The sequence below is a fragment of the Olea europaea genome, chromosome 1 (assembly GCF_002742605.1).
Source record: "Olea europaea var. sylvestris chromosome 1, O_europaea_v1, whole genome shotgun sequence".
Lineage (NCBI taxonomy): Eukaryota > Viridiplantae > Streptophyta > Magnoliopsida > Lamiales > Oleaceae > Olea > Olea europaea.
Genome location: NC_036237.1, coordinates 25,204,907 through 25,229,205, shown reverse-complemented (window position 1 = coordinate 25,229,205; position 24,299 = coordinate 25,204,907). Strand labels below are relative to the sequence as shown.

The 24,299-nt window shown below is 37.9% G+C and overlaps 2 protein-coding genes and 1 pseudogene across 3 annotated transcripts; 2 read left to right on the top strand and 1 right to left on the bottom strand.

Annotated features, from left to right (window-relative positions):
- Positions 1–1,532: 1,532 nt before the first annotated feature.
- Positions 1,533–5,135, bottom strand: LOC111406436 (annotated as a pseudogene).
- A 4,019-nt stretch (positions 5,136–9,154) lies between these two features.
- Positions 9,155–12,148, top strand: LOC111406426. The gene is made up of 7 exons (XM_023035857.1): positions 9,155–9,356; positions 9,969–10,104; positions 10,210–10,302; positions 10,773–10,861; positions 11,334–11,412; positions 11,915–11,972; positions 12,071–12,148. The coding sequence occupies exons 1-7, from the start codon at positions 9,155–9,157 to the stop codon at positions 12,146–12,148; spliced, it is 735 nt and encodes a 244-aa protein (XP_022891625.1).
- Positions 12,149–16,978: 4,830 nt separating this feature from the next.
- LOC111398360 (putative GEM-like protein 8) lies at positions 16,979–18,604 on the top strand. Of its 2 annotated transcripts, none has more exons than XM_023025277.1 (4): positions 16,979–17,422; positions 17,500–17,598; positions 17,832–18,106; positions 18,192–18,604. In XM_023025277.1, the coding sequence occupies exons 1-4, from the start codon at positions 17,242–17,244 to the stop codon at positions 18,369–18,371; spliced, it is 735 nt and encodes a 244-aa protein (XP_022881045.1). In that variant the 5' UTR covers positions 16,979–17,241; the 3' UTR covers positions 18,372–18,604. The 2 variants fall into 2 exon arrangements, with proteins under 2 accessions (XP_022881045.1, XP_022881051.1); XM_023025283.1 differs by having other exon boundaries at positions 16,981–17,422; positions 17,518–17,598.
- The last annotated feature ends 5,695 nt before the right edge of the window (positions 18,605–24,299 follow it).

Below are 24,299 nucleotides of genomic sequence, written 5' to 3'. Positions count from 1 at the left end.
TATAAATGTATAGTCCACATGGAAATATAAGGAAATTTTGGAAGAATATGCTCATAGTTAAAGGGTTGGAGTCATGGTTGAGTGTACACCTTCGGCCCCGGACATCATCGAGAATTATCAAGATTGTCCCGGGCATCCTCTGGGCATATGGAAGTATGCAATGAGGTCTAGCACATATTCAAATTTCAGCCCAATCGGAGTTCGTTTGGTGTGTTAAATAGTAGTGTAAAATAAAGGACGGAGGGTGCTTGGGCATGCTATGACTTAGCTATTTTCGTACATGTGTGTGTTAATGTTGTCGAAGTCATATTGTTTGGTAATACGTTACAACTAGTTACTCCATTCATCGAATAGCCAAATGCCATGCTAGATGTTCGTGAATGTAAAAGATTACCACAAATGTGCAATTTATCGAACATGTTGCGTGCAATGCGAGATCTTCATATACTAGCCAAAAATTGATTAGTTCACATAGTTCCCCGTTCAAAATTCAATCACCACGCGCATATGCACCCATCAATCAAATGAATTGAAGGCAAAGTGTACCCAAAATGCCCAAAAATTATTCACTTTGGCAATTTATCAAACACATGGCATGCATTCCTAAGAAAACCATATAAAACTCAATAACCCAAAAATTCGAATTACCCCATGACACAATTGAATTATATCCAATACATTCCATCCATCATCAACTCCCCAAGCACCCCAAAAAGCAGAAAATCAAATCAAAATAAATGAAATACTCAAGCACAATGGAGGAGATAGGGAAGAGGAATACCTTCAAGATGATTGTCAACCCTAAATTCAAGATCCTTGTGTAGTGTAGGTGATTGTGATGTAATCAAGTGTGGAAAGTTGATCCAAGATGAAATTGGGCGAGAGTGAATGGGTGATGAATGAATGGGAATTGAAAAAAAAAAAATGATACGGGCGTGGGTTAAAAACCCACTCCGTTTTTGATCTATGCGACCGCATAGTTATATTCTATGCGATCGCATAGATATAAGAAATCTTGGGTTTTCATCTTCGATTGGTGTCTATGCGGTCGCATAGACACGAAGTCTATGCGATCGCATAGACACAATTTTTTTTTTTATGCTTTAAAATTTAAACTCCCCCAAAATCGATTTTTCACTTAAAAATTTGACTTGCCTCGCTATATTCCTGGAAAAATTGAAAATTTTGACTCGAAAAGAGGAATATGCTTATCGAAAACTTGGCACCAAAACCGATTTTTCATAAATGTTGTCCCGCATTCTGCAAACTTGACCAAAACAAACATCTTCGCACATCGGAATGCGTGACACACACTCGAACACCCAAACACTTCATTTAGCACCCATTCATGCAACATTAAACGTGTAATGCCTAGGCTATGATGCAAAATATGATCGATGACCTTCGAAACAAACTAAACTCAAACAAATTCCTAAACTAATGCAATGCAATAAAATAAATTTAAGAATACAGTGGGTTGCCTCCCACTCAGCGCTAGGTTATAGTCGATAGCTCGACTCTACCATATTGTGTCATTCTGGCGATCCAAGATGGACGGTAGACTTGTCCTTTGAGAAATCACCGCCCCAATAGTGCTTCAAACGCTGTCCATTAACTTTGAATGTCCCCTTACTGTCGTGAGGGATCTCAATTGCCCTATGTGGAAACACCTGTGTAATGGTATATGGACCAGACCATCTCGATCTCAATTTTCCTGGAAACAGTTTAAGCCTGGAGTTGTAGAGTAGCACTTTCTGCCCCACCTTAAAAGTCACGCCTCTGGATATGCATGTCATGCCATTTTTTGGTGCGCTCTTTGTAGATCTTTGAATTCTCGTAGGCTTCCATTCTGAGCTCATCCAGTTCATTCAGTTGTAGCAGCCGTTTTTCACCCGCAGCCTTCAAATCCAAGTTCAACTTCTTCATTGCCCAGTAGGCATGATGTTCGATCTCAAGAGGTAGGTGACATGCTTTCCCAAAAACCAGTCGATATGGTGACATTCCTATAGGGGTCTTGAATGCAGTCCTGTAGGCCCACAAGGCATCATCCAGTTTCTTTGACCAATCCTTTCGTGATGAGTTGACTGTGACTTCGAGTATTCGCTTCAATTGCCTATTGGATACTTCGACCTGTCCGCTGGTTTGGGGATGGTATGCGGTGGCTATACGATGCTTAACGCCATATTTCACTAACAACTGCTCGAACTGACGATCGTAGAAATGTGTGCCCCCGTCACTGATTATGGCTCTTGGTGTTCCAAACCGGGTAAAAATGTTCTTCTTTAAAAACTCAATCACCACTTTCCCATCATTAGTAGGTAGTGCAATAGCCTTGACCCACTTCGATACATAATCCACAGCCACTAATATGTATTGATTTGAAAAAGATGGTGGAAATGGTCCCATGAAGTTGATCCCCCAGACGTCGAATAATTCCACCTCTAAGATACTATTCAAAGGCATCTCATTTCTTCTAGATATGTTACCCGTGCGCTGACATCGGTCACACCTTTTCACAAATTCAAAGGCATCTTTAAAGAGTGTAAGCCAGTAAAAACCTGATTGAAGAATCTTCGCAGCTGTTTTTGAAGCACCAAAATGCCCTGCATATATAGATGAGTGACAGTTTTTTAATATCAAAGGCACCTCTTCCTCTGGTACACAGCGACGAACAATTTGATCAGCCCCCCGCCTGTAGAGAATGGGATCTTTCCAAAAATAATACTTCAATTCAGCGAAGAATTTCTTCTTCTGGTGACTTGAATAATTTGGCAGTATGATAGACCTGGCTAAATAATTGACTATATCTGCATACCAGGGTGTTTCCATCACACCAATAATCTGTTCGTCTGGGAAGATTTCATTTATTTCCACTGTCTCTGTTCGTTCTGTGTCCTCAAGCCGAGATAAGTGGTCTGCCACCACGTTTTCACTGCCTTTCTTATCCTTAATTTCCAAGTCAAACTCTTGAAGTAGTAATATCCAACGAATGAGACGTGGCTTAGCATCCTTCTTTTCCATTAAGTACCTGATTGCGGCATGATCTGTGTAGACTACGACCTTTGACCCCACAAGGTATGATCGAAATTTGTCAAATGCATAGACTATAGCAAGAAGCTCTTTCTCCGTAGTGGCATAATTTAACTGAGCATCATTCAAAGTCTTACTTGTATAGTAGATCACGTGAAATACCTTATTGCTTCGTTGACCCAACACGGCTCCCACATCATAATCACTGGCGTCACACATTAATTCAAATGGCAGATTCCAATCCGGTGTGATATTTACAGGTGCTGAAGTCAACTTCTCTTTCAAAGTGTTAAAGGCCTGCATACACTCATTAGTAAACTCAAATGTGGATTCCTTCATCAGTAAACAGCACAGAGGTTTGGTAATTTTTGAAAAATCCTTGATAAACCTTCTATAGAATCCAGCGTGCCCAAGAAAACTGCGAACACCCTTCACTGAGGTCGGTGGTGGTAAATTCTCGATCACCTGAATCTTTGCCCTGTCCACTTCGATACCCTTTGCTGAAATTTTATGCCCTAGTACGATGCCTTCTTGTACCATAAAGTGACATTTCTCCCAATTCAACACCAAGTTGGTCTCCGTACACCGTTGTAGCACCAGACTTAGATGCTCCAAGCACTCATCAAATGAAGATTCAAACACAGAGAAGTCATCCATGAATACTTCGATGAATTTCTCAATCATGTCTGAGAAAATAGCCATCATGCAGAGCTGAAAGGTAGCGGGAGCGTTGCATAATCCAAATGGCATCCTTCTGTATGCAAAGGTGCCATAGGGGCAAGTGAAAGTGGTCTTCTCCTGATCGTCTGGTGCCACTGGAATCTGATTATACCCGGAGTACCCATCTAGGAAACAGTAGCGCGAATGCCCTGCTAATCTCTCCAGCATTTGATCAATGAACGGTAATGGAAAGTGATCCTTTCGAGTAGCTGTGTTTAGTTTACGGTAGTCAATGTAAACTCTCCATCCAGTCACTGTCCGTGTAGGAATCAACTCATTTTTCTCATTTTCTATCGCTGTGATTCCTCCTTTCTTGGGAACAACTTGCACCGCACTGATCCATGCACTATCTGATATTGGATAAATAATACCTGATCGAGCAACTTCAATACCTCAGCTCTAACCACTTCCTTCATGTGTGGATTCAATCTCCGCTGCCCATCAATGCTTGGTTTAAATTTTTCCTCCATAAGTATCTTATGCATGCATATAGATGGGCTGATCTCCTTCATATCTGTAATCGACCATCCAATAGCTATTTTATTCTCCCTTAACACCCGAAGTAGTTTCTCTTCCTCTACCTCACTGACAGTGCTTGAAATAATAACAGGTAGTGTAGAAGATTTCCCCAGGTACGCATATCGAAGATGTGGTGGAAGTTGTTTAAGTTCCAATTTGGGCGGTTTCACAATGGATGGCACTGATTTTGCAGTCCTAGTTCCCAACTCTTCATAGTAGCGTCTGCGCATATATGGCTGGTTACTTTCCAAAAACCGAGCACATGTCTCAATCTCACTTGATTCAGAATGGGTGGATTGTGAATGTGCAATGCATGCCTCATATGCATCGGAAAGATGATGTAGCCGAAATGTGTCTTGAACTATTCGGTCGACTACATCTATTTGGAAACAATTGTCTGACTCAGTAGGGAATTTCATTGCTTTGAACACGTTGAATGAGATTTGCTCGTCACCAAGCCTCAATATCAGCTGTCCCTTCTGAACATCTACAATCGCTCTCCCAGTGGCTAAGAAAGGTCGCCCCAAAATGAGTGGAACATCCTTATCTTCTTCCATGTCCAAGATAAGAAAATCAGCTGGAAATATGAACTTCTCCACTTTTACCAGCACGTCTTCAATGATTCCTCTTGAGTGTGTAAGGGATCGATCTGCTAACTGCAATGTCACTGTTGTGGCTTTTGCTTCTCCCAGGCCGAGTTTCCTGAAAACAAAAAGAGACATTAAATTAATACTTGCACCCAAATCACACAAAGCTTTATCAAAATAATAGTATCCAATAGTGCAGGGTACAGTAAAACTCCCTGGATCTTTCAGTTTTGGGGATAGCTTCCTCTGGATTCTGGCGCTGCATTCCTCAGTCAACATTACTGTTTCGTGTTCTTCTATCTTTCGCTTGTTGGAGAGGATATCCTTCAAGAATTTAGCATAGCTCGGCATCTGGACAAGTGCTTCAGCAAATGGGATGTTGATATGCAGTTTCTTGAAGACTTAAAGGAACTTACTATATTGCTGATCTATTTTATGCTTTCTCAACCTTTGTGGAAACGGAATAGGAGGCTCATGAGGGTTAACAGGATTAGTATTTTTAGCCTGTGATGTCTTGGAATTCCTCTTAACCTCATCTCCTGTTGCATTGTCAGTTTGCTCCACAATTTCTTCCTCCAAGGTTGGCGTTGATTCCGTGTTGGCTCCCGAACTTTTTACATGTGGTTCCGGCAGTTGTACTCCACTTCTGATTGTTATAGCCTTTGCATGTTTCTTAGGGTTAATTTCAGTATTGCTGGGTAGGTTTCCCGGTGTTCTACCCGTCATGGAAATTGCTATCTGTCCCACTTGTGTCTCCAAGTTCTTGATCGCTGCACTTTGTTCTTGAAGCGTTGTTTCCGTCCTTCGCATAAATTGGTTATTGGCTTCCATGTACTGATTGGTGTCTGCCATGAATTTCTCGAACATATCCTCCAAATGTGGCTTTTTGTCTTGCTGCTGATATTGCCCTTGTGGTCTATTTTGATTCTGGTTGCTCTAAGAGAAATTTGGGTGTTTTCTCCAGCCTTGATTGAAGGTTTCTGAATGTGGGTTATTCTGCTGGTGCTGACCCCATTGTGCGAATTCTGCATGTTCTATTCCTTGTGCTAGAATTGGGTAAGTAGCAGTACTGTGATCTGCTCCACATTCTTCACAACTCTGCTTCATAACTTGCTTAGCAGTGACGGTTTGTGAAATGCTTTCAACCTTACGGAATAAGGAATCTATTTTCGCCGACAGTGCTGAGTAAGTATCTACTTCATACACCCCAGGTGCTCTCTTCTGAACTACTCGATCTGTAGACCACATAGCTGAAGTTGTAGCCATCCTCTCAAACAGCTCCCAGGCTCCGTCAATTGTTCTTGTAGAGATAGACCCGTCAGATGATGCATCCACCATACTCTTGAATGATGGGAGTAATCCAGTGTAGAAAAATCTGATCTGGGTCTTCTTGTCAAAGCCATGTTGCGGGCACTTCCTTAACATGTTCTTGAAACGGTTCCATGCCTCTTCAAATGATTCTGACTCGATCTGGTTGAATATTGAGATGTCATGCCACATTTTAGCTACTTTAGCTGGCGAGACGAACTTGGTGCAGAATTTATAAGCTAGCTCGTTCCAAGTAGTGATGCTTCCGACAGGGAGTGAATCCAGCCATTCAAGTGCTTTATCCCTCAAGGTGTGCAGGAACAAGCGCAGTCTTATAGCATCATCGGAGATACCTTGGTATTTGAAGTGTTGGTATCTGAAGTGTTGACACATATCAAGAAATCGAGGTATGTGTGTATGCGGATTCTCACTAGCCATCCCATGATATTGATGCCCATTCTGAAATAGTTGAATCACGTTTGTCTTCAGTTGGAAGTTCGGTTGCCCAAATGGAGGATATACAATACTAGATTGACTTTGCACCACCAATGGTGCCATGAAATCCCCAAGTACCGTATTTCCATCCTCTTCCACTGCCACACCTTCGTTGAGTGGAATTCCCGGTCGATTTTGCTCGTTAGCCATTTGTTGTACCACTCTTACTTCCCTTTGCCTGTGGCGGAATGTGCGTTCGATCTCTGGATCTATAGGGACCAAGTCTTGATCAGGTGCTCCTTGCATACAAGCCCTGATATGGCAGAAGTAATACAAAAATTCAATATAAGCAATAATAAAATAAATCTAATAAAATTAACAAGTACTAACTAAATAAGTTCGAATTAGTGTCACAAAAGATAGAATTAAAACTAAAATTCAATCCCCGGCAATGGCGCCAAAAACTTGTTCGCGTATTTATTTGTTTCAATTTTAAAACCCACCGCAAGTGTACGGTTCGTTAACAAGTAGTAACATGGACTATGAGTCCAAGTATCGTTCCCATGAGGATTGAATTAGCTCTAATTAGACTAATGTGACCTTAACCGAATCTAATTGAATGAAAATTTGGTTTAAATGTGAAAAGCCCTAATTTTGGAAAAAACCCCCAATTAAAAACCCTAATTTTGAAGAAAACCCTAATTTCGAAATTGGAAACCCTAATTTCGAAATTCCACTAATTAAATGACTTAACAACTCAATTAAAATGTAAATATGCAATGTTGTAAATGAAATTGTAGAAATAAGTTGAAATAAAATCATTGGGATATCGAATCCCCATTTGATTGCTATAAACCCTAATTTCACAAATCCAATTAATCAATGGAAAATTGTCAATTCAATGTTCCTACGCCTATCTAATATACTCTCTCGATATATATTAGATCTATTTCTGCATATCATCAGCCTATATTTCTATGGATGATGTAACATACAAAAACGCATGAAATTCTATGAACAATTACCGAATTGCATAAAGCATAGGGGTATATTTCTATTCCATATCGGACCCTATGTCAATTTATATATATCGAGTCTATTCTACTTCTTTCGAATGTAAAGAATAAACCATCACAATCACATAATAAATGGCCAATCAATCATGGATTCAATAAAAAACAATATAAATCAAACAATTTATTCCAAAGACAATTTATATTAAACTCATGAACTATAAGAATTTATAAGAAAATCAAAGGTTCATCGACTCCCAATGAAATAAAAATTTAGCCTATCATATTTTGAAGAAAATTACAAAGATTCAATAAAGGAGAAGACATCACCCTATTATAATTGATGCTTGAAATCTTCAATCTTGATGAAATCCTCCTTCTTCTTGCATAAATTCTTGGATCTTGATGTTATTGTGTGCCTATTTTCTCCCAAAATCGTCTACCCTAGTTTTGGACGTGTTTTAGGGTATATATAGCGTGTCCAAATTAGGTAAAAAAAGAGTTAGCGTCGAAAAAGGAAACTGCAAAAAACCCCCCGAAATTTCTTCTATGCGACCGCATAGAAGGATCCTATGCGGTCGCATAGATCATTTGAAATGCCCCATTATTTTCCCTGCATCGCATAGATGGTTATACTATGCGGTCGCATAGATATAACCAACTATGTGGTTTTTACATTTTGGTCCCTGAACTTCCTTGTTGCTTCTCTTGACTTTTTTCTTCGATTTCTTCATCTTTTCAACAAATTTTATCTTCCAATTGATGGTTGACACCATCAAATCTCATGCCACTCATTCGGCACATCTTTTGAGTATTTGCGCTTTAGTCCTCCAACTTTCAATTGTCTTCATTTCAGTCCCTCTTCAATACTTTCTTCTTCCAATTGTTTTGCTTTGTCATTGAGCTCATACTTGACATGTTTTTACTCTCTTTTTGCATTTAGCTCAACTTCTCAATATTTGCACCTTTGGTCCTCAAACTATCATTTTGTTGCGTTTTGGTCCTTCTTCGGCTCTTTTCTCCTGAATTCCACAATTTCCATTGAAATACCTACATTGCATGAATTTAATAGGATTAAGCCACATTTCAACCATTTTATCCATGTTTAAGTCATGTTTGTGAACCAAATAAGTGTGTAAAAACATACTTATCAGTAGCAAAAGGGAAAGGACATAAAAATTTTAAGGTCCGAATTTTCTGACCTATATGCTAGAAAGTGAACCTCAAAACTATCAAGAGGCTGTGACCTCCTTGGAAGGACCTCAATGGAAAGAGGCCATTAAAAGTGAAATAAATTCTTTCCTGCAAAATCATACATAGGATCTTCCACCAGGAAGTAAACCACTAGGCTATAAGTGGATTTTCAAACGAAAAATGAAAGCAGATGGAACTATTGAAAAGTATAAGGCCAGGCTGGTAATAAAAGGTTACCGACAACGGGAAGGCCTTGATTACTTTGATACATATTCTCCAGTAACGAGAATAACATTCATTAGAATGATACTTGCGATTGCTACTTTGCGAAATCTTGAAGTACATCAAATGGATGTTAAGACTGCCTTCTTGAACGGAGACTTAGATAAAGAAATCTATATGGAACAACCCGAGGGGTTTTCATCTCCAGGGCAGGAAAAGAAAGTGTGTAAATTGGTGAAGTCATTGTATGGCTTGAGACAAGCACCAAAACAATGGCATGAGAAATTTAACAGTGTCATGATGGAGAGTGGATTTAAGATCAATGAGTGTGACAAATGTGTTTACGTCAAAGACACTAAAGATGGATATGTCATCTTATGTCTTTACGTTGACGAGATGCTTATTGTTGGCAGTGACAATAAGATGATTGAATCCGCTAAAAATATGTTAAACTCGAGGTTTGACATGAAAGATATGGGTTTAGCTGATGTTATACTTGGAGTGAAAATCTCAAGAACATCAAATGAGCTTGTTCTAAATCAGTCACATTATGTGGACAAAATTTTAGGAAAATTCCATAAGGATGATACTGGTTTGGCTAGAACATTAATAGATACTAGTCAATATCTGTCTAAAAACAGAGGAGAAAGTATCTCTCAAGTAGAATACTCGAGAGTTATCGGAAGTCTAATGTACTTAATGAGCTGTACTAGACCAGACATAGCCTACACAGTCAGTAAATTGAGTAGATACACGAGGAATCCAGGAGCTGATCACTTGAAAGGAATAGTAAGAGTACTAAGGTACTTAACATATACTCGTAATTTTGGACTGCACTATAGCAGATATCCAGCGGTCATTGAAGGATATAGTGATGCTAATTGGATATCCGACATAAAAGACTCAAAGTCCAAGAGTGGATTTGTGTTCACTTTGGCAGGTGCAGCTATATCATGGAAATCTTCTAAACAAACAGTGATAGCCAGATCCACTATGGAATCTGAGTTTATAGCTCTAGAAAAAAGTGGTGAAGAGGCTGAGTGGCTACGCAACTTGTTAGAGGATATTCTAAGATGGTCAAAGCCTGTGCCAACAATTTGCATATATTGTGATAGTCAGTTGGCAATTGGAAGGGCACAGAACAACATGTATAATGGTAAGTCTAGACATATACGTTGTAGGCATAATACCATTAAGCAACTACTCTTAACTGGAGTTATCACTATTGATTATGTAAAATCAAAGGATAACATTACGGATCCGCTAACCAAAGGGTTAAATAGAGAGTTAGTTGAGAAATCATTGAGAGGAATGAGACTTAAGCCCTTGAATGTATAAGTTAATACAAAGGAAAACCCAACCCAGTTGACTGGAGATCCCAAGATCTTAGTTCAAAGGGACAACCTAATTGTAAAGACTTGATAGAATCACTGTGGGGGATATTACCTCCTGTCCATTCCTGTGATGCGACAGTGATGCTCGTAAAGATGGAGGATAAGCAATAGGCTTTTAATGATTCTTATGCGTCGAAAATCGAGCTAAGTAATGCGGGTTACTTGTAATAAGAAATCACCTATGTGAGAAGAAGTGGGGCCGCTTCTAAGGGAATTGTGTGGGGCGCAATTCTTGTGAACTCTCACAGAACCAGGCGTATGTTCATGGCCAAAACGAACATAATAATGAGAACTGAAATGTGTTAGGAAGAATCCTGTGTGAAGTGTATCATCGTTTACATAAACTGTAGAACAGTTCAAGGACATCGCGTCTACTGGTTAGCCAGTGAAATAAATATGTTTTCACAAGCGAAGGTTCAAAGGGTAACACCTACCTATCGTATGCAGGTTTCAAATGTTGAACTATATCACCAAGTCGTCATGTGTCACATTCATAAGTCGTCATGTGTCACATGCATGGGTCGCTCTCAATTTTCATTCATGTGGGGGATTGTTCGAAAAATTGGCCGACTTTGGCACGAGTTTTGAGTGGGACTCGATTGTTCAATTTGGAAGATGAAAGTTGATTTGTATTCTCCTCAGTGAGTACATCGAAATCATACACTTACTTGCCAAAGTTGATGCTCGGGTGAATGAGAAATTGAGGCTCAAAGTGTGCCACTCAAAAGGGAGTTTATGTGGGAAAAATGAATTTGTCCCACATAGGAAAAAGATGAGGAACTCCAAAAGTCATTGCCATTAATGGTAGCCTAGCCTATAAATAATGGCTCATTTTCCTCATTTCAACACACAAAAAAAAAAAAAAGCAAAAACTTTCAAGTTTAAAATACACTAGAAATTCATTTGCATAGAGTTCTCTCTGGATGGTGGTGTAGTTCAGGCACTAGTTCAGTTCGCTGAAGTGGTTTTTGCGGTGCTCGGAAGCTACTGGTTTTACCGTTGTATCCTGAAAAACGGACGCTCGTTTTAAACCTCAAGCACGGACGGTGAGGGGGCGAGTCTGTTTTAAGGAAACTGTGTGTAACACAGGTCTCGGGTTAAAATTCTATGTTTCAGTTGTTTAATTCATGCAATTTTTCGTATTAAATTTACAGTCCATGCTTCATAAATTTATGAGTTCGTATGCTTCATGAATTTTAAATTCTATTGGAACAAAAGTTATTTGTTGGAAATAAAACTTTCAATGATCTGGTGAAAATTCGATATACTATTGTTTGAATTTTGTTGACTTGCATAGTTGCAAAATTGAAAGATTTTGTCAAAAAGACCTAAACTGTCTAAGAAGAGCTTGGGATTTAAGTGGTCCGGTTGTGACCCCCCTCCTCATCTGGGAGTCTTTTAATTGCGCATTATTCAAATTGATGAGATGAAAGACAACTTTCCTGATTTTATCCACATACACTGAATTTCCTACAAAAATTGCCTTCTGCAGTGAAAGATCAATTAAACTCTCCTCTCCAATTGCAAAACCGCTTAAAATACGTTTCAAGGTATAAACTTATCTGCTACTAATTCTCATGTTCTGAATCTTGAATATATCCGACGTTCTCTTAGAAAATGAAAGCTAACTGGTTTCAAAACCTTTCAGGTTATAGTCCCCCTCGAGAAAATAAAGAGAGCCAATGAAAGTGAAAATGCTAAAAAACCAAGGCAAAAGTACGTGTAGATAGTCACCGAGGACAAGTTCGAGTTCTGGTTTATGGGATTTCTAAATCATCAAAAAGCATTCAAGTATCTGAAGCAGGCAATCGTTCAAACTCCATCAGTAACAGCTGTTGATGCACGGATGATCTCTCCATAGAACCTAAACATACAGTCACAGCATATCTGTAAAATTTTGTAACTATTGTAAAATTTATTGTAAATACATTGTACAATTTTGAAATTAAAATGTTATTCAAAGACTCGTAGTAATGCGAAAAAGAAGAAAATTACAAGCAATTTAATTTTATTTGCAATTGTGTGTGTAAGTTTTGTCCATCTTTCAAAATTAAATTTAATATGTGATATGCACTACATTATTAACTAAATTATTTACTCAAGGATAAATTGTTCATGTAATGTCCTTGATTTATCACCCTTTGTACTAATTTTGATTCCAACTTTTAAAGCATTTTTACCCTCATTTTTTCCTTTTCAATTGCAATCTCTAGTCATCATTTCCTTCCAATATTTCATTAGAAATTCATGAAAACACAAATTTGACCTCGAATTTAACTATACAAAAATAAAATCAAAAGAAGAAAACAAAAAAACAAATGCTTTGCTCAGAGGATTGTAACATTTCTTTCTTGATCAACCATTAGGTGAGTAGGGTTGTGGTGTTGTTATTTAGGGCTTTACCAAGAATGACAGAATCTCGATGGTTTTACTTACGGCTACTATTTGATTCTTCTATATTATCATTTGTGATTGTTTTTATGGGACGAACGACCTTCATGACTATTTTAAGGGATGTACAACTTTGTGCTTACCGAGAAGAAGGGTATTCTTCAACGAAAAAAATTATACATTGATATACAGGAACCCAACTATATGAGTTGAGTATCTTGTGTTGTGTTTGACTTTTTTCTTAACCTGATTCCATACTATGTTACAACGTTTTAGTGTGTGCTTTAACCCATAATACACAACCTCGTAGCTTGAGGTGAGCTCACTGATTTGAACCTTTTTTTTTCCTAAACATGTTCTCATGCCATGTAAAGTTTCTGAAATAAAACTATTTGCATAGATGAATTGTACAATAGTATATAGGGATTAAGATGACAACACCTCTTTGGATGTTTTAACTTTGTTTTTTGGCCAATTTTCAATGGAACGTTGGCATTTGACATTTTGTAAATCCATTTGGCAAATGTATGTACATGTTGTTGAAGTTTATGTCCATGATTGACTATTTTTAAATATAGCCCCCGTTTGGCCCCCATTTTGTATAAATGAAAATGGGTGACATAGTTTTTTTTTTTTTTTTGAAAAATGAGTGGTTGAAAATAGGGCTGTAAGCAAAAATCGCAAAATCGGAAAATCGAACCGAAATCGCATTTTAGAAATCGTCGATTTAGTGCCACGTGGATCTGGTCAATGAAATGGTTTTGAACCAAACTAAACCGATCAAAATGGTTTGGTTTATGTTTGAGAATTTTGATTGTGGTTTAAAACCAAACCGGTGCGGCAAAAAATACATAAAATGATTTTTTTTGAAAATTCATTCAAATATGTAAAATTCAATAATTCTATCATTTGTGAGTATTTTTGTCAATTTTTAATTTTCTAATACATATATATTATTATTATCTAATAGTCCTAATTTATATCTAATAATTTCAAAATTAACATAATCTATTGAAAGCTCTTTTCTTCTTCAGAATTCAGATGAACTCTAGTCGACACCCGACACAGTCGTGAGCTACAGGCACCACACACACTTCTTCAGATTTTTTACGCCTCTTCAAAGTTGAATTATAGTTCATTACACCAAATCGGAGACAAATAGATCCTAGGCCTTCGGTGATAATATTTGATACGATTAAAGTTTCAAATCAATAATTTTTTTGAGCAAATTGAGGTAAGAATCTGAAATTAAATGCGTTTCGTAACAACATACAAACATACGCTTGTGCAACTATTATGTTTAAATATTATAAATAACTGCTTTATTATTGTGGTTGGTTATTCTCTTTGTCTAATCAGTAACCCTTTTTCAAATATAATGATCACGATATCTTGTTGGATATCATTATATTTTTTGGGTCTTATATCTCGTTTAGTCGATGTTCATAAAATAATTTTTTCGGTTTAAAATTACCGCAAGTGTACGGATCGTAACAAGTAATAAAGTGGATTTTTAAAAGTCCGAATATCGTCCCCCATAGATTGAGTAGTTCAATTCTATATAATCTAGCCTTAACCGAATCTACTTGAGTGAAAGTATGATCTAAATACAAAAAGCCCTAATTTCAACTAAAAACTCTAATTTCTATTGAAAACCCTAATTTCTCAATTAGAAACCCTAATTTCTAAATTTCTCTAATTAGACGACTCAAACACTCAAGTAAATGAAATTATGCAAATTCAAAAGCTAATTTATGAAACTGAATCAAACTAAAGTCACTAGAATCACAAATCCCCAATTGAAGTTATGAAAACCCTAATTTCATAAAATTAATGACTCGATGGAAATTTGTCAATTCAATGTTCCTAATTCTATCCAATATATTCTCTCGATATATATTAGACCTATTCTTGCATACCACCAGCCTATATCTCTATGGATGATGCAAATATACAAGAATGCATGTGGTTTTGTGAACAATTAAAGAATTGCATAAAGCATAGGGGTATATCTCTATCCCCTATCGGACCCTATGTTAATTCACACCTTATCGAATCTATTCCTCTTCTCTCGAATGTAAGAAATAAGTCATTAATACTCACACAATCATTGGCCACTAATTGCAGAAGAAAATCAGTGCATATAAACCAATCACATTATCCAAACGAGTCTTTATATTAAATTCATGAAATATGGAATTAAAATAACAAACAATGGTTCATCGATCACCTAATGAATTGAAAACCTAGCCTAGAATATTCATAAATACAGAAAAATGAAATTAATAAATAGAAAGAATAGCACCCGTATGAAAATTTCTTGAAATCTTGAATAAACCCTTGAAAACCCGCTTGAATTCTTGTGGAATCGGCTTCAAGATCGTGTTTCTTGCCTCCAAAAGTTATATTTTTCTTCTCCCTGGACGTTCTGCCCTATCTCTGATGAATTTTGGCTTTTATATCATGTCTTTACGGAGCCCCGAAAGAGTTTCAATAAAAAACGAAAGTTCAGAATTTTCTTCGAATTTTAAAGCCATGCGACCGCATGGTTCAAGTGATCTGCCTCAATAATATCCCTGCCTCCTCATGTGCGGCCGCATGGTATAGTTACATGCGGCCGCAAGGTTGTAACTTTACAACCTTACTATTTTGGTCCCTGAACTCCGTTTTCTCTTTTCTTGATCTCTTTTCTTTCTTTCCTTTGTTCCATTATCAAATATTGACTCCTAATTGATGTTTGGGTTAATCAATTCCTTGATTACTTGCTTGGCTCATCTTTTGATTAATTGCAATTTAGTCCTTCATCTTTCACTTTTCTTCAATTCAGTCCAATGTTACTTCTTTCTTCCTCCGATCGTCTTGTATCGTCCTCAATCTCATACTTGGCATATTTTCATTCTTGTTCTGCACCTTAACTCAACTTCCCAATATTTGCACCTTTGGTCTCCGAACTATCGCTTTGTTCCGTTTTGGTCCTTTTTTGGCTCTTTTCTTCTGAATTCCATCTTTTCCATAGAAACACCTACATTGTATGAATTTAATGAGATTTAGTCACAATTCAACTACTTTGTTCATGTTTAAGTCATGTTTGTGAGCTAAATAAGTATGTTAAAACACACTTATCAGTAGACTTGTATTGTAACATTATCATAACGTCATTAGCCTAAAAAAGGTGAACAAAAATGAAAAAAAAAAAATGTTATAGTTTATTGTTTTTCACTTTGATTTAGTAGATATATTTAGCCCCTGTTCGAGCCATATTTTTCATGTTATCATAATGAGAAAATGGACAGTTGGAGAGGAGGCTGAGTCCCACGTATGAAACAACAGGTCAACAAATGCGGTTGGACTTGTGGGATAATGGTCCAAATTTTTATTTTTTTTGTCTCAAAAATTTGGTTCAAACAAGGGCTTAAATTTTTTTAGATTTATTCCTAGTAAGATATAAATATATATTAAATTAAATGAATAAATGTCATAAAAGTAGATAGATAAAAAAAATATACGACGAAACTTGTGGTTTAAAACCGGATCAAACCATTAGGTTTAGGTTTGATTTTTTTTTTTTCAAATCGTTCAAAATGGTTTAGTTTAGGTTTGGATTATTCTCAAACCAGTTTAAACGGTTTGGTTTGAAAATTTGTCAAAATTCGAAAAAATCGAACCGCTTACACTCCTAGTTGGAAAGAAAACTTTTTGGTTTACGTGTAATATTATTTTATAGAAGATTGTGTCGTTAAAAATAGGAGAAAGAAAAATGAAATGTAATAGAATGAAAATTAATGAGGACCAAACGGGGGCTAAATTTTGGTTGTTAGGATCTAAGATTCCAAATGCAATAAATTATTGAAAACCACTCTAAATAATGAAAACTCAAAACTTGATTCCATCTAACAAAAAATGTGGCATGAATGATGTGGCATGATGCAGAGAGCGGCTGCCCCCCACTATGAAAATAGCCAACTATAAAATCATTTCTTTACACATTCAACAATAATCAATTAAAGAAAAGATATGCCTTAGATCACAACTGCTCTTATCCATAAAGATTTTGAGGTTGGAAGTGTCACAAAGCAAACATTCCACCTCAGAAAGTATTCATTACACATGTACAATAAAGAAAACAAATATTTTGTGTTAGGATAGGATTCAATAACTAAACTGCTGACCACACACCTCTCTCTACCTGGGGACAGAGAGAAAAGCACATGCCAAATCTTTATGTCATTAAGCCCCACATCATTTGGATGATACAAAGTTGACTCCTACGGTTAAAAGTTGAGATCAAACCACTACTTTTTCCTCCAATATAAAGGGTCAAGAATCATTGGTTGGATCACAGCAAGCTTCTTGTACTGAGATCTTAAGTGTTTGTGAACATTCTGAAGCATTCCTTTCATTGCTTACAACCAAAGAAAGGTGGTATAGATGGAACTACAGAGCGGAAAATCGAAATTTACCAAGAAATTACACCCAAAATATGCTATTGGTATTCCAATCAACTCAGGAGCATACACCATGGACAGATCTTTAGGGCTTTTATGTGATCCTGCTAGCCAATATAGTGTTACCCCTTCTCCTTCCAATGATTACTTCAAAATCAGACATCGTAAGTATTTTATATTTTGTGCCACTATAAACTCAATAAGAATTAACAGTTTCACTAATCATAAGACTAAATTCCAGGTTTTCTTGGAAATGCAGGTAAAGCAGATTCAGTAATTCCTAGGATGGATAAACTAGGAGAATGGATGGAAAATTTTACACAGGGAATCCGTGAGCACGGTAAAGCAATGACCTAGCTTATTTTATAGTAATAGTTGTCACTGGAATGTTGGAGGATGTTTGATACACTCGACTATATAGGATGTTTAATCCAGTGCACCAGAAGTAATATCAATGTTTTCCTGAAACAAAAATCTCATACATCCTATTAGTTTCCCTTCTCATACTTCACCAAAATATACTAAAAATTCTTGTTTTAGGCCTAATTTTCTACTTTATTTTTATCCCTGCAGTGAAACTAGGAACCAAATTATCCGAAACTTTAAAAGGGAAATTGAGGCTAGGGGCAAGAATCCTTCAGGTAGGCGGTGTGGAAAAGGTTTTCAAGCAGAACTTCAATGTTTCCAATGGTGAAAAGCTGTTAAAGGCTTCTCAATGCTATTTATCGACGACAGCTGGGCCGATAGCAGGCCTCCTGTTTATTTCCACTGATAAAGTTGCCTTCTGCAGTGAGAGGTCGATTAAACTCTCTTCGCCATCCGCAAAATTGCTTAAAATACATTACAAGGTACATATCTGCCTCTAGTTTCAATTTTATCTCCCAATTTCTCTTAGAAAGTTATCTTTTTTTAACTGGTTTCAAAACCTTGCAGGTCAAAATCCCTCTAGGCAAAATAAAGAAAGCCAATGAAAGTGAAAATGCAAAGAAACCGAAGCAAAAGTATGTGCAAATAGTTACCGAGGACAATTTCGAGTTCTGGTTCATGGGTTTCCTAAATCATCAAAAAGCATTCAAATATCTGCAGCAGGCAGCTCTCAAGCTCCATCGGTAGCTATATAAGATGCATGGATGAGCATATACACTATACAATTTTGTAACTATAAACAGTATGTGTGTGCCCCGGCATAGACTAGTTCTGAGCATATGTAAAAATTAGCTAAACATACCGCGAAAATCGAAAGACAGTTCCGGAACGATGGATTCTGTGTTGAATTGTCTCTAATTTTTTTAGCTGCAGGACATTTTATGTATAAAACAGTTTTCTAACTATTTCTCTTACACTTACATGGTATGTTAACCAACAAACCCAATGACAAATCAGGGAAAGTAATAATTAATATGTATAGTCTTGATGTTGGGATTTTTGCCCTAGGAAAAGGGATTGATGATGAAATATAAAAAATACAGAAAGTAAATAACACAAGAATACACAAAATGTTCACCTAATTCAGCCAGAATGCATAATTTGGAGGGCTCAGGAATCAATCCGTGCACTATGTGCAAAATCACTCCTTCCAGAGAGGATTAGAGTGCAAACAAAATTAGAAACGCAAGTTTAGTCAATAATCTAAAAGGTATCATAAACTTACTCAACAGAACAACCTTAACTCGCCCAAAAATCACTTAGTACAGAACTGAAGCCGAGTAGGATAGTGATTATTCTATTAGCTTGTTATAGCAGATGCTTCGCAAGAAAGAAATGAAAGAAAACACTCAAAAATCAGAGAAAATACTCTGAAATCAACTCAATATTTTTAATAATGCAGAATGACCAAAATTAACCCACAAGCCAGGTTAAATAGCTGCAAAATACGAAATTATAGGAAAATTACCAAAAATGGCAAAATCTCGAAATTACACCAGAATAAAATATTAAGTAAAAGAAGTATATTGCCAAAAATTTAGCTTAATTCGAGTTTTCTAACATATGGAAAAAGTGAAACGAAATATTACCTTAAATAACAAAAAATAACTAAAAATTGAATTTCGAAAAGGAAAACAGCGGATTTTGGGCTCGAAATTGACGCCCACCAAGTATAGCTTGGTGGCCACGACGTGCGCGCTGTTGGGGTCATAATAGCGATCCTGATAACCGTAGCCAAAGTTATGGCCAAATTACCAAAGACGTGTCAAATTTTTCCAATCAAGGAAATAATTGCGATTCACTTCCCATTTTTACGCCGATCCACCATTTCATGGTATCTCAACACCATAATCGTACTATCTGACAAATCAGTATCACTCGAGTTGGATCCTCTTCCATCAGTAGCCCTGGGTTGGAAAGAACTCACCATCGAGTTCACAGTAGCTTCATCGGACTCTAGAAAACAAGGGCTTAGGTGTCACTTTGAAGATGTCAGAGGTCTTCAAATGGTTAGGGAGGAGCAACCTCTAAGCATTATCATTGATCTTCTGCAGCACTTCACAAGGTTCAATCTTCCGCTCCTTTAACTTATTATACTCCCCAGCTAGAAAATGATCACGAGTTAATACTGCCCAAACAAAATCACCAACATCAAACAACACCTGGCGCCGATGACTATTTGCCTGAGCCTTGTACTTAGTATTACTATCCTGTATGGACAGCTTCATCTGCTCATGGATACCCCGAAGATGTTCAGCTATCTCATTAGCTTTATTATTGAAGCGATCCACACGTGGAATTGGAGCCAAATCAAGTACCTCGGATGGGTTCCGACCATAGAAAATTTCAAAAGGACTCAATCCGGTGGTCCTATTCCTCGACCGGTTATAAGCAAACTCTACTTGAGGTAATGCCAAATCCCACAGCTTCGATTTAGTCCTTACCAAGCTTCTCAAAAGATTTCCCAAACTCCGATTCACCACCTCGGTCTGACCATCTGTTTGGAGATATTATGGGCTGCTAAAATTCAACTTCATTCCAAGTTTCTCCCATAAACTCCTCCAGAAATGACTTATAAACTTAGTGTCATGGTCAGAAGTAATTGACTGTGGAGCACCATGTAAACGTACAATCTCTCTGAAATAAAGACGAGTAATCCGAGTAGCATCCATTGTCTTCAAGCAAGCCACAAAATGGGCCATCTTTGAAAATCTGTCAACCACAACAAGAATGGAATCCATCGCCCACTGTGTACGAGGTAAGCCCAAGATAAAATCCTTACTAACATCAAACCAAGGAGCATCAGGTACGAGAATGGCTTGTACAATCCAGCATTTGTAAGAGCTCTTTTAGACCGCCTACATACATAACACCGCTCCACATAATGCGCCATATCACTGCTTAACTTGGGCCAGTAATAATCAAAAGAGACCAATGCCAATGTCTTGTCTCGCCCAAAATGTCCTTCGTTATGAAGTTCACTAATAATCTGCTGTCTTAGTGAACAATCCAGAATGCATAACTGCAGTGCACGAAACAAGTAACCATTATGTAAAATAAAATCATATCGATGATTATTAGTTACCTCCTGAATTATCTTCCCAAATGAAGGATCTGCAGCATACATATCAGGAAATGCCTCAAATCCAACAATCTTGGTGCTCATGGTGGTGAGGAGTAATATGCAACGGCTCAATGCATCTGCTACTCGATTCAAACTCTCTGCTTGATGCCGTAGTGTGAAAGTAAACTCCTGCAAGTACGCCACCCACTGTGCATGCCGCCTACTCAGCTTGTGCTAACCATTGATGTACTTCAAGGCCTCATGATCAGTACCAAGGATGAACTCCCTCTGTACCAGGTAATGACGCCAATGCTTCAAAGTCTGAACTATGGCATAGAATTCCATGTCATAAGTGGAATAATTTTTCTTCGATCCAGATATCTTCTCACTGAAAAAGGCTACTGGACATCCCTCCTGACTCTGAACACCACCAATACCAACTCTAGACGCATCACAGTTTATCTCGAACACCTTCTTAAAGTCCGGAAGTGCCAAGACTGGGGCCTCCATCATCTTCTGCTTAACCAACCGAAAGCTAGCCTCTACCTCCTTGGTCCACTGAAAATCACGCCCTTTAAGTCACTCTGTGATAGAAGCAATCAAGGAACTGAAGTTTTTGATGAACCGGCAATAGAAGGATGCCAATCCATGGAAACTCCTGACATCGTCCAAAGTTTTTGGCTTGAACCAATTCAAAATTGCCTCAATTTTGGATTGATCTACATGAACACCATCAGTAGACACAACAAAACCCAAAAAAGCTACAGAAGTTGTGAAGAAAGAACATTTATTCTGATTGATGAATAAGCGCTCCGTCCTCATTACAATGAAGATAGCACGAAGATGATTAAAATGTGATTCTTATGTCGGACTATAAATAAATATGTCGTCAAAATAGACTACCACAAACTTCCCCATGAAAGACGGTAAAACCTAATGCATAAATCTCATAAAAGTCCTGGGTGCGTTGGATAGTCCAAAGGGCATGACCATCCACTCCTATAATCCATGCTGTGTCTTGAACGCGGTCTTCCACTCATCTCCAGGCTCAATTTTGATCTGGAGGTATCCGCTTTTAAGGTCAATTTTTGAGAAGACCTTAGAACTGGACAGTTGATCCAACATGTCGTCCAGACGGGGAAATGGAAACCTATACTTCACTGTAATCCTGTTAATTGCCTTGCTGTCAACATACATATGCCACGACCTATCTTTCTTCGGCACTAGTAGAGCAGAAACTATACAAGGACTCATAAATAATTTTACCACTTGTCGCTGTAACTCTTCAGCTTCCTTGAGACTGAGGCGATATGCTGGTCGGTTTGGTAGACTCGTGGAATAAGGTCGATCTGATGTTGAATGTCCCTCATAGGTCATAATCATGGAGGAAGATCCTCCAGCATCAAGTCAGAAAACTCCATCGGTAGTTGCTGCACTTCTGCTGGTAATTCTGAATCCACATTCGCTGCACTATTTTCATGAGGCATTAAAGCATAAACAATTTTTCACGCCCAACCTCAACCAAGAACCTGGAAGTAGAAAGTAGATTGGTGTTATTAACTACCGAGGCAGGGATTTTTTTTCCTTGCGAGGCGCCAAAATAATTTTCTTCCCTTTTATGCTAAGAGAATAAGTATTCTTCCACCCATTATGGATAACGCTGCGATCATACTGCCAAGGTCATCCCAACAAAATATGACACGCATCCATTGATACCACATCACACCAAGCATTATCAAAATATTTTTTTCCGATCGAAAAAGACACTAAGCACCATTTTTCTACCGTTACCTCACTGCCCTTATTCAGCCAAGACAATTTGTATGGTTTGGGATGACGATCCATCTTCAGTTGCAGTTTCTCGATAGCCTCCTCAGACATTACATTATCACAACTGCCACTATCAATTATTAGCTTGCAGACTTTATCAGCAACTGTGCAGGTTGTGTGCAAAACGTTGATCCTCAACTAATTGTCTCCTAAATTGCCCTTGGGAGTCAGTAGGTTCTTTCGAACGACCAGGGTCTCCTGGCCATCTCCATATAGTACGTCCTCATCTTCACCATCATCATACACAGGTTCCCCAACTTCCTCGAACTCCTCTATCATATCCTCCTCAATCAGAAAATTTTTATTCTTCTGACCAGCAGGCTTTCTGCAATCAGTCGCCCTATGCCCCTGTTCACCATACCTGAAACACTTAATACTTGAGCTGGAATTATCCCACTGTGGCTGCTGGTAAGCAGGACGAGATTCTTGAGGGCGAACTGGCTGACTACCTTTACCTCTGACCACTGGCGTCCTACTCTGCTGTTTCTCTGTTGCAAGTGCCCACCGATATGCCTTAGAAACCATTCACAATGAATGAAAGCTGAGAACATCCTGTAGGGGCTGCCTTAATCCCCCAAATACCGTGCGACCATCTGCTCCTCCGTTTCAGATAAATCATTTCGAGCCACTAGCTGATAGAATTCCTCAGTATAATCATTGACTGATCTTGCACCTTACCTCAATGAATGGAGCCTCTGAAACAAGGTTTGAGTATAGCCAAAAGGGAAGAAGTGCCCTTTCATCTTCTTCTTCATCTTATCTCAGTCAGTAATTTTGGATTTCCCCTGTCGCTCCCGTGAACACTTCAAGTATTCCCACTATGCAGATGCTCTACTTTTGAGTTTGATGGCGACCAGTTTCACTTTGAAACGATCTGGAACCTCCTTATATTCAAAAATTCGCTCCACTTCATTCAACAAATCAATAAATCCTTCAGCCCGCAACGTACCAGAAGACTTGAGCAGATCCACTCTGAAATCGAGATCCACATGACGATCCTCCCATCCACGATGCTCCCAAACTCGAGCACAATGGTGATATGAGTTTTCGAAACTGGTATCGGAATCGTGACCCTCTACATCATGATTACCGAACTTTTGCTCCGCCAAATGTTGGGTTAACTCAACAACTTGTCTCTGCAAATCTTCAATCGTCACATCCTGAATATTACGATCACGGTGCGGGACTTCCTCAATCAGAACCTGCCCTCGACGACCACCACCACATCCACCAACCATTATAACTAATGGAATTTATCTCCCAAGAAGATGCTGACGCTCTGATACCAACTGACGCTAGGTAAGATAGTGATTATCCTATTGGTTTATTGTAGCAGATGATTCGCAAGAAAGAAAAGAAAGAAAACGCCCAAAAATAAGAGAAAATACTCTGAAATCAACTCAATATTATTAATAATGCAAAATGACCAAAATTAACCCACAAGCCGGATTAAATAGCTGGAAAATATGAAATTATGGGAAAATTACCAAAAATGGCAAATTCTGAAATTATACAAGAATAAAATATTAAGTAAAAGAAGTAGGTTACCAAAAATTTGGCTCAATTCGAGTTTTCTAACATATGGAAAAAGGGAAGCGAAATATGACCATAAATAGTAAAAAATAACTAAAAATTGAATTTCGAAAAGGAAAACAGCGGATTTTGGACTCGAAATTGACGCCATAGCTTGGTGGCCAAGACGTGCGTGCCAAAGAGAGCTT

Bases quoted from the DNA above. Each gene is read 5' to 3' on its own strand.
- LOC111406426 (XM_023035857.1), top strand. From the start codon at position 9,155: ATGGATGTTAAGACTGCCTTCTTGAACGGAGACTTAGATAAAGAAATC. The intron at 9,357-9,968 runs GTGACAAATGTG...TCACTTTGGCAG, and splicing joins TGGATTTAAGATCAATGAGT to GTGCAGCTATATCATGGAAA. The intron at 11,973-12,070 runs GTATAAACTTAT...AAAACCTTTCAG, and splicing joins CGCTTAAAATACGTTTCAAG to GTTATAGTCCCCCTCGAGAA.
- LOC111398360 (XM_023025277.1), top strand. From the start codon at position 17,242: ATGGAACTACAGAGCGGAAAATCGAAATTTACCAAGAAATTACACCCA. The intron at 17,423-17,499 runs GTAAGTATTTTA...ACTAAATTCCAG, and splicing joins TTACTTCAAAATCAGACATC to GTTTTCTTGGAAATGCAGGT. The intron at 17,599-17,831 runs GTAAAGCAATGA...TTATCCCTGCAG, and splicing joins ACAGGGAATCCGTGAGCACG to TGAAACTAGGAACCAAATTA.